General features: G+C 35.7%; 1 protein-coding gene across 5 annotated transcripts; it reads left to right on the top strand.

Annotated features, from left to right (window-relative positions):
* Positions 1 to 441: 441 nt before the first annotated feature.
* Positions 442 to 9602, top strand: LOC130935787 (transcription factor ICE1-like). 5 transcript variants are annotated; one of them, XR_009067966.1, is made up of 8 exons: positions 442 to 984; positions 1056 to 1149; positions 1230 to 1421; positions 3544 to 4493; positions 5474 to 5692; positions 8330 to 8415; positions 8808 to 8978; positions 9217 to 9280. XR_009067966.1 is itself a non-coding variant. In XM_057865680.1 (8 exons), the coding sequence occupies exons 3-8, from the start codon at positions 1256 to 1258 to the stop codon at positions 9379 to 9381; spliced, it is 1581 nt and encodes a 526-aa protein (XP_057721663.1). In that variant the 5' UTR covers positions 442 to 984; positions 1056 to 1149; positions 1230 to 1255; the 3' UTR covers positions 9382 to 9602. The 5 variants fall into 5 exon arrangements, 4 of the variants coding, with proteins under 4 accessions (XP_057721663.1, XP_057721665.1, XP_057721664.1 ...); XM_057865680.1 differs by lacking the exon at positions 8330 to 8415 and adding an exon at positions 9371 to 9602; XM_057865682.1 differs by lacking the exon at positions 8330 to 8415 and having other exon boundaries at positions 3694 to 4493; positions 9217 to 9602.
* Positions 9603 to 10179: the final 577 nt, after the last annotated feature.

Below are 10179 nucleotides of genomic sequence, written 5' to 3'. Positions count from 1 at the left end.
ATTCTATAATTTTGGATTATTTTTTTATTTACTATTTAAAGTCTTAGAAATTTAATAATAATGATGTTTAAAAATTTAAATTAGAATTTTATCTAATTTTTTAATTATTGAATTATTTTCTATATTTAAAGTATAGAATTAGTAGTTATAAAATAATAAAATTTTTATATAATAATATTTTATAAATAAATACTTTAGGTTTTGTTAATAAAAAAATTTAATTATATTGTATTATATTTTCAATTAAAATACTCGAGTGAAAATCAAATAATAATTTAATACAACAAATAACATTTAAAAATAAATTTAAGGATTTAATTAGTGTTCGAATTAAATCCCAAAATTTTCAATTTTTTTTTTATGCAAACCCTAACCCTAGTTTTCATCTAAATCTAACCCTAAAAACCCACATTTTTCCCTTTCTCAAAAATGAAACCCACACACAACACACACAATACCCATAGTAGATGCTGAGAAAGAAAGAAAGAAAGAAAGAAAAAGGGACTAGAGATCGGGGACCGTGGGAAAAGAAGAAGAAAGAAAGGGATGAGAGGAGAGGGGAGCTGCGTGGAAGGGAGTAGGGGGAAGAGAGGGAGACGGCGCCGGTGGGCACCACTGCCACCGTCGCCGCCGCTGCGCCGCCAAGAGGGAGATCCGAGAGAGAGAGCGCAGAGTTGAGGAAGCAGAGAAGCCGCGCCGCCGCTGCACCACGCCTCGTCACCACCGCCGTGGCCGCGCTCCACGCCATCGCCGCGCTCCACATCGTCGCCGCCACTGCTCCGTCACGGGAGAAGGACGCGCGAAGGAAAGAGAGAAGGATCCGAGGCTGAACTGAGGTCCAACCACCGCGCCTAGTCGCTGTTCACGTCGCCAGCGTCGCCTTCGTCGGAACCGTCGCCGTCGCGACCAGCTTCCATCTCCGTCGAGGATGGTTGTGGATGAGAGGGGATGAAGCTGCCTCTGCCACCGGAGAACACACTGCCGGTAAGGGTTTTAAGTTGGTTTTCCTTTCCGTTGAGTTTCCGGGAACTTCATTGTCGCTGCATGTTGTTCAGGTCGCCGCTGCCGCTTGAGGTGGCTGCCGTGGCTGCCGCCGAACCGGTTCGGAGACTGTCCCTGTTTCAGTTCAGCCATTCTTCCTCTGTCTTGGTAAGCGTTTTTGGTTCGAGAAGCCTTTTGTCGCTGTTCTGATAATTTATGCTGAAGTGTTGCGACGTTGTCTGTCGTAGGGTTGTGTATCGATGCAGTATTAGCGATGTTAATGGTTTTAGGAGTTAGAAACCGAGTTTGCATGTGGCGTTTGAGGCTGTTTCTGCCTCTGAGAAAGCAAGCGAAGCTGAGGTTTGTGGTTGCCGTTGGTTTCGGGCAGAGAGAAAAGAGTTCAGTTGATGTGTTTAAGTTATGGTTTCGACGAGTCAGAGGTAGGGGCGATTTTCTAAACTTAATTTACTATCGAGAATTGTTTTATGTTGATATTAATATGAAAAATATGTTATGATTTCGTAAGTCTTATGAATTGAACTGAGTTGCCTTGAATGAATGCAAACGAGAGTTTTGAATGGTTTATTGATTAATTGAAGATGTTTAGTCGGGATTTATACTTGGATGAAGGGATTTATACTTGGATGAAGGTTATTATGATGATGATTGTGCTGTGGCTGTTTCTGATTATTGAGTTAGGAAGTTGGTTTGATTAAATACTATGTAAAATGATTTTTTTTGGTATGGCGTTTAATTTGATGTTCAAAATGAATTGGCATTTGAAATGATTCGAGATATTGGGAATGGGTTTTGTTGATCTATTGGGAATGGGTTTTGAAATGGTTGGGACCCTTGAAGGGTGGCGAAAGTCCGAGTTTTAGGGGAGGTGCTGTCGAAATTTTATGAAAACTCTGAGACTTTGTTTGAAGCACTACTTAAAGAGAAAATTTGATTTAAGACTCATACTATTTTATTTCGATTTATTTCAGAATGAACTATGTTTTAAGTTTGATTTATCAATGAAAGAATTATGTTTTGAGTTTCATCGAGAAATGATTTATGTTTTGAGTTCGAACTATTAATAAAAAAAGTTATGCCTTGGATCTGATTTAGTAAGAAAATATTTATGTTTGAGTTTGATTAAAGAACTACATTTTAAGGAATTATGATTCAAGGAGTTTAATAATTTTAAAGAACGAGATTGGTTGTCAAAGTCTCGAGACCCTGCTGTGAGGTTTAATTAATGGACGATTCCTTTGGTATTTTGAAAGAGGTTTAAATCTGAAATGGTTTTGGGGGTTTTGGAAAAGATTATAAGGAGTGATGTTCGTTTTCAAATAAAAATGAAATTGTGTTGAGCTTTGACCTGGCAAGGTTCGTGGTGGTTTACTGCTTGCCCAGTGTCGAGATGTACGTGGGGTTCGTGGTGGTGTACTGTCCACATGTTTTGAATTAAGATGTTAACTCTTATTAGGTTAAATTAACTCAAGTTAAAAGTAAATATCCAATTAAAATGTGCCATGTCATAGAGGATAATTTACATGTTGTTTAAGAAAGGATTGGATAGAATTCATCTATTTTTATACGTTTAAAATTTTTCAAAAACTTGTTTATTATTCATATATTTTGAACCATTTTTGTTTGCTATGTGAATTTTCATATACTATATTTTTCAAATTACCCTAAAAGATTACTGTTAGGCTTATATATGAGTATGAGATATCAGATATCACATATAAAACTCACCAAAGAAAAAACAAATATTTAAGCTATATAACTAATAAATATAAATAATGCAGTATTGTTTTCAATTTAAATTTTGATGCTGCTTTGATGCACTGATCATTCAGAAGAGTTTTAAATTATTATTTAATTAATTACTTTTATTTGAATAATTATTATTCAAATAATGAATAGAGAAAATATTCAGTTTGGTCCCTGAAGTTATACTCGAGTCTCAATTTAGTCCTTGAAGTTTCAATTACTCCAATTTAGTCCCTAAACTTTTTAAATTTTAATCACATTAGTTCCTGCCGTGGTTTCCGTCACAGTCAATTGAAAAATTTAGAAACTAAATTGAGGCAATTAAAATATCAAGGACTAAATTGAAACTCGAATGTAATTTCAGAGGCCAAACTGAGTATTTTCTCTAATAAATATAAAAGTAAGGATTCGTGCTAATAAGTATATTAAGAATATTAGTTAAGGTATTTATCATAAAAAAATCATAAAAATATTGGATAATTGAAATTTTAATGTATTTATAGTGTATTTATTAAAAAATACTAAAAAAATAATGATTTAAAATTATTATATTTAACTTAATATATATAATTTTATATTTATTACATCTAACATTATCTAATTAATCGGATGATAATTAAAAAATATAAAATAAAATGTTATTGTGGTTGTTATTAATAATATGAATGTAAGTTACGATGCATAAAATTAAATATTTCTATAAAATATTATTTCTTCGTTAGGCCTTTAATTTAACCAGATAGGAATAATTAATTTGGGTTTGAATAATTTTGGCTCTGCATGGATACACCACGCTAGTCCAGAGTACTGGCAGCTGTTTCCTTAGCCGTTCATTGTCTTCAGTCACACTCCACACGTCAAGCCGCATACACACTATTCATTCTTTCCTTCTTCCTTTCTGCCCCCATTCTTATATAAGCGTTGATGTTTCTCTCATATACCAAACAGAAAACATTAAAACACCACTCTCACAATCGATGGAGAGCGACACGCTTCTTCCTCACACCACCGTTTCTTGGACCGAACACAGCAATGACATTGGAATTTCCATGAATGCCCCTCTCACTTCCTTCAAATCCATATTCCAACCTCCTCCAATTACCATAAACCCCTTCCCGTTCCCACAACAACATACCGTACCCACTCTCACTACTACTGCTGATCATGACAACTTTCTCACACACCAAAACATGGACTCCTTCGCTCCGGAACACTCTTTCTTTACTCCCAAAGCCTCTTTCTTCAACAACAATCCTTTTGATAATGCCTTCGATTTGGGACCAGACACCGATTTCTTCTTCTCCGGGAACCATTCTTCTCAAACTGGCTCGCCTAACATGAGTTTCGGTACCGAATTCCCGCCGGCGACTCGGCTGCTCCCAGCGGGGGCCACCGACGATGATCCCATGGCGCTGGGTGCTGGATTTGATGCCTCCGCTGCATTTGAAATGGAAGCAGTTGGTGGCTCTGGCAACGCTCTGGTTTCGAGCAGGGGAAAGGGATTGGAAGCTTTGGAAGTGAGTAATTTGAAGAGGGTGCCGGAAGTTGAAGAAGCTAGCAATGAGGATTCAATGTGGAATTCTGAAGAGGATGATGAGAGAACTGATGAGGTGGTGGTCGAGGAGAGTGGGAAGAAGAAGAAGAAGAAGGGGATGCCGTCCAAAAATCTTATGGCGGAGAGGCGGCGAAGGAAGAAGCTCAATGATAGGTTGTACATGCTTAGGTCTGTTGTGCCAAATATTAGCAAGGTATGAAAATCTTGTTTTGAATATATATATTTGTATGTTGTATAGTAGTAAATCCAATCACATTCGATTTCTACAAAGGTGTTTAGGATAGTGTAACCAATTCTAATTTAGGTCATCTGGATAATTTTAAGGATAACTCTTGGAGATAGCAATTTTTAGTATCTTTTGTTATCGTTTGGCCAACACAAACACTTAATTATCATTTTACTAATTCATGTGTACAAATTTTGAAAAACGTGGTACAAACTGTATTGATTTTTTAGTGCAAACGGTATTAATTTATATGTGTAAAATTTTAATAAATATAAGTGCAAATTATATATTTTTCGTATGCAAAATGTCTGAAAATATAGGTACAAATTATTACTAGTTAAATACTGGTAAAAAATAATAATATTTGTTAGATATGAAACATTGTTCTAATTTTAAACTCCAATTATTGTATTCAGGTGAATACCCCTAAAAAATTTTGGCTATTATTTCTATTTGAACCTTATTGTTAGTTCTTTTTCTTTTAAACTACTTTGGTTTAAAATTTCTCTCTTCAAAATTTCCACGGTATTTTTATTCCTATCCTCACAAGGTGATTTTCCTTCCATTCCCATGATCCCATCTCCATCCCCATCTTCGGGATACGCACGTTTACGGATCAACATTGCCATCCTTATGTGCCATATCATATATCATCTCTCAGCAAAACTTTCAGCTGTTAGCAATGGCAGAGCTACGTTGTAACAAAGGAGAGCGGCCTTAACATCAAATTTTTTTAAGAGTCTTATAAATAATTTTTGTTATCGGATAGAAAGACATAAAGAGTTATATATCTAATGCATGACTATAATGATGACAAGTTGTAGTAAGACCATGCACTGAATTGTTGCCATTGAATAGCCAACTAACCTCGTTAAAAAATGTATTCTGTGGATGATGTTGGAAACTTAGGAGTAATACCTGCTAATGTACTTGGATTTGTTGATTAGATGGACAGAGTTTCGATACTTGGAGATGCAATTGACTACATGAAGGAGTTACAGCAGTGGGTCAATGATCTTCAAAATGAACTGGAGTCAACTCCAACTAGCCGTTCGCCATCATCTTCCACCAGCATTCAACCTTTGACACCCACACTGCAAACCCTTCCTTGCCGGGTGAAGGAAGAACTGTGTCCAATGCCAATCCCAGGAAACCAAACAGCAAAGGTAATTTTCGTTTGCCTTATTATTGCAAACAATTTTGCTAGGTAACCAATTAGGGTATCAACCAATTGCAGCCAATTAGTATATAGACTGCAAAAGAAGTCCAACAATAAAAGAAGTCCAACAATAAAAGAAAACCCACAACCATAAATCAAAAGTAATCATAATCTCACTTTCACTACAGTAAAAAACAACCACAAAACTGTTTACCTTCTCTCATACGTCCTTTAGTCGTGGCATTTAGTATCACCTCCAACTGCCTCTGCCAGCGTGTCACACCATAATTGCGTCGCATTGGCCATTACCGTCCGTCGCCATACAATAAAAAATAAAAGAAAACTATTAAAAAAAAGATATAATTTCGGATGTTTCTTATACCTGAATTTCGGATGTTTAAATTTTAGAGGTATCAGATAACAAAACGAAACATTTCAAACATAAGAAAAAGAAACATCCGAAAAACTAAGAAAAAGAAACCTCTAAAACTATTAGAAAGAATCATCAAAAATCTAAAAAGAAGAAACATCCAAAACATTAAAAGAAGAAACATCTAAGACCTATAAAAAAGATACACCCGAAAATTTAGGAAAATGAAATAAACATCCAAAACTATTAAAAAGAGTCATCCAAAACCTAAAAAAAAGGAGAAGAGCACGGAAGCTGCTTTGAAGAAGAGACGTGGAAGAGAGAAGGGAGGCATCGTGGCAAGGGAGTTAGAGAGGGATGGCGCGCTGGGAGAGGAGTTGGATGCGGAGGGCGTGGCGACGCTGTGAGGGGAGTTGAAGGGGGATGGCGCAATGTCGTGGCAAGAGGAGTTGGATGGCTAGAGCGCGGTGGTGGGGCGAGATGAGTTGGAGCGGGGAGGGCGTGGCATCGCAGTGAGAGGAGTTGGAGGGAGAGATCGTGGCGGGAGGAGTTGGAATGGAAGGCGCATGTGTTTTGAGTGAAAACCTAGCTTTTTTGAAATGTTTAAACAATTCCGCTAGATAACCAACAAAAGGTGGAGCCAACTTCAGCTAACTCCTATTTAAGCAGCACTTCAACGCCCATGAAGAAAAAACATCCAAATTACCTGGAAAAAAATCCAAAATACATCGGAAAAAATCAAATCACATTAAATTCATTTTCAAGAGGTTGTGGATATTTCTTTCTTTGTAATTAGATGTTTCTTTTGTTGTAAAAGAAACATCCACATCATAAACTCCAATACATTTCCTACTAATGGACAAAAAAAAAATCCATAATCTACCAAGAACATCCAAATTATATTAAAAAGCATCCAAATTACATGGAAAAAAATTCAAAAATCGCATAAAAAAAATTCAAATTACATCAAAAGAAGAAGACCACTGATGGCGGCGAAGGGCGCAATGCGATGGAGGACGACGATGTGTGGAGGACGTTAGGGTGGGGGTGCGGTGTGAAGGAGGACGGCGACGCGAGGGAGGAACGACGGAAAGGAGGACGACGACAATATTTTCGACGGCGCTGAGTGGATGGTGAAGGCGACGACATGCTTGACAGCACGGGCATGGACAGGAAAGGCGTGGACGCTGCTGCCTACTGGTTGTTCCCTCGTGGGTGTTCGTGGTGGTTGCCTTCCGTCGGGAGCTCTCCTGCGATGGATGATGACACGGTTACCAGGGCTGACTAGTGCAAGGACAAGGCGTGACGCGTAACAACTACGATGGAGGACACGCAGCGGAAAGGCGGCGAGGGGAGAGATGCACGCCAAGAAGGGTGTCTGATGGTGGCGCAATGGAGATATGACAGCGGCGCAAAGTGTGGGAGGAGATTGACGGGAGGAGGAGCGTGAGAGAGACGACAGAAGGTGCATATATGGAGTGGTTTGTGGCTTAGGGTGACAAAACTAAATTACCCAAATTTCAAATTTCAAATTTAGAATTAAAAGAGAGTTGGCTGAGTTGGCTTATATCATAGTTGATCTCTTATACTTTTTTATTTTCAATTTTAAAATAAGTTTTTCTGAAAAGTTGACTGCATATAAAGCTGGTTACCTATATTTTATCTAGGTGTTTGCTATGATGCCTAAAAGATATTGTCTAATTGCTAAAATAGGTTAAATAATTAATTTTAAATTTAAAAGTATAAAAGTTAAAAAATTTTAAATATTTAAAAGTTACTATAAAAAGTAATTTAGGTAAAAATTAGACGCCAAACAAAAGACACCATAGAATTGGCCTTTTATCTATTGCAAATTAATGTTGCTTGATAATTTTTGCATGACTTGCATGTTGTAGTAACCGGCCTGCCAAAATTATTCAATAGCTGAATTTTGCATAATCACGAAATTAGATTGCCAAAATCCCAAAACTATTGTGAGCTCATTATATAAATTTCAATACTTACTCTCTGCTAACATGAACTTGCAAATATATGTCTGTCTTAAAACTCCATTTTCAATACAAAGTAATAGGATAAGTATTTCCTAGTGTGGTACACGATTGCACGTAATTTGTTGAACACTAAACCTCATTGCAAAGTGTACTAGCTCCTAGATTGTCCAAACAAGGACTCTAAAAGAAAATAGCCTAAAAATTATTATTTGAGCACTCCAATATAAAGCAAAATGCCTAGGGATTGAGCATTCGACTTGATCCGACCTTTCCCATTTTGAAGGTGATGGATTTTTCAACCGTTACTTGGATTTTGGAACGAGTACAGAGAAAATGTGATGATAATTGTTTGAAATAGGACGGATACAGGTAATGGTCGCCCATCCTATATCAGTCCCAAGCATACACAAATGAATGTTTGAGATATATTATTAGATTTGATAGATTTAATTTGATAAATTTAAACTTTTTTAAGATTGCTTTCAATTAGTAATGTGATGCATTTAATTATATCTAGAATTTGTATAATCTTTTTTAGCACTTTGTATTTTATTTTCATAGGCTATAGATTATATTTCAGACAATGTCATAAAAAAAAGGCCAAGTAATAAGCCTTGATGCCATGGGATGTTGAAAAGAAAGGCACATCAGTACAAACTAACACCCACTATATTTGATATGCAAATTTTATGGTCACTGAATTTGTTTGCCTGGAAATTGAAGAAACTATTTTAACTCTCAAGTGTTTCTAATAATTTTAGGTGGAAGTTAAGGTAAGGGACGGCAAAGCTGTCAACATTCACATGTTTTGTAGCCGCCGACCAGGTCTTCTGGTCTCTACAATGCAGGCTCTGGATAACCTCGGATTAGATGTTCAGCAAGCTGTTATTAGCTGCTTCAATGGTTTTGCTTTAGACATCTTCAAAGCTGAGGTATGCTTCTTTATCCATTGCCAAGCTTCACTTTCTTACTTTTTCTTTAACCTTTATGTTATATGATGCTTGGACCTAATTTTATTGTGGTGTAATGCACATTGTGTCTAATAGTGTCAATTAATCCATGTACCAACCTGGATTGTTGAAAAGGCTTGCAATTGAATTCACTGATTACTGATTTGTGGTATGTGAAGTTTGACGGTTTGTAACTGTTGTCTTTCTTGTTTCTTAACAGCAATGCAGAGAAGGGCAGGATGTGCTTCCTGAGGAAATCAAAGCAGTTCTGCTGGATTTAGCAGGTATCCATGATATGATGTGATTCAAGTTCTTAATTGGTAAATGGAATTAGAGAAATGCTAAGAGTGATTGCTGTTGTAACTTGCAAGCAGGATCCAAATAAAGCATTACTAGGAAGATCAAACAGCAGATTAGCTTAATTTGAAGTTTGAAGAGTTGTCTTGTGATATCTTGTCATGACTTTTAGCAAAGCAAATGATGTCACATTATTTTTTTAAGTCATGGATTATATCTTGTTTGTTTTATTTGCGGGCAATTTACCAATTTAAAAAAATTTGGAGAATCTTTTACCAGATTACAACAATTGGAAGTTGCATACCTTTATGTCTTGTTTCATTTTATATAGAAACCGTGGGAGCTAACCACGGTTTTAGAATCAACATAAACCGTGGCTGGTAGCCAAGTTTTATGATGATATGACTTTGAATGTAAACCGTGGTAGGCAGCCACGGTTTACGTGAGGAGAGAGCTATACATAAACCGTGGTAGGCAGCCACGGTTTATGAAGGATGTAATTCGTGCATAAAACCCACGGTTTATAAATAATTAGAATTTTAAATTATAAAATTTGTATTAGTTTCTAATTTAAAATTTAAATAGATATAATTTAAATTAATAATTTATAAAATTATATGTATTCGTATTATTGTACTCATATGATTTATTTTACTATTGTATTCATATGATTAATTATATTTATTCTATTTAAAAAAAATAACAGTTGTTAATTTTTAACTAATAAATAAATACACTTATATTATTTTTAAATTAAATTTTTTTAAATAAATGTACTTTTATTATTTTAAATTTTAAATTTAAATAAATATATTTGTATTATTTTAAATAAAATTTAAAATTAATATAAGCAGGTTTATTTAAAATTTAAAATTTTAATATTTTA

The sequence above is a fragment of the Arachis stenosperma genome, chromosome 6, assembly GCF_014773155.1.
Source record: "Arachis stenosperma cultivar V10309 chromosome 6, arast.V10309.gnm1.PFL2, whole genome shotgun sequence".
Taxonomy (NCBI): domain Eukaryota; kingdom Viridiplantae; phylum Streptophyta; class Magnoliopsida; order Fabales; family Fabaceae; genus Arachis; species Arachis stenosperma.
Note: the sequence above shows the minus strand (reverse complement) of the source record. Positions and strands in the feature narration are given on the sequence as shown.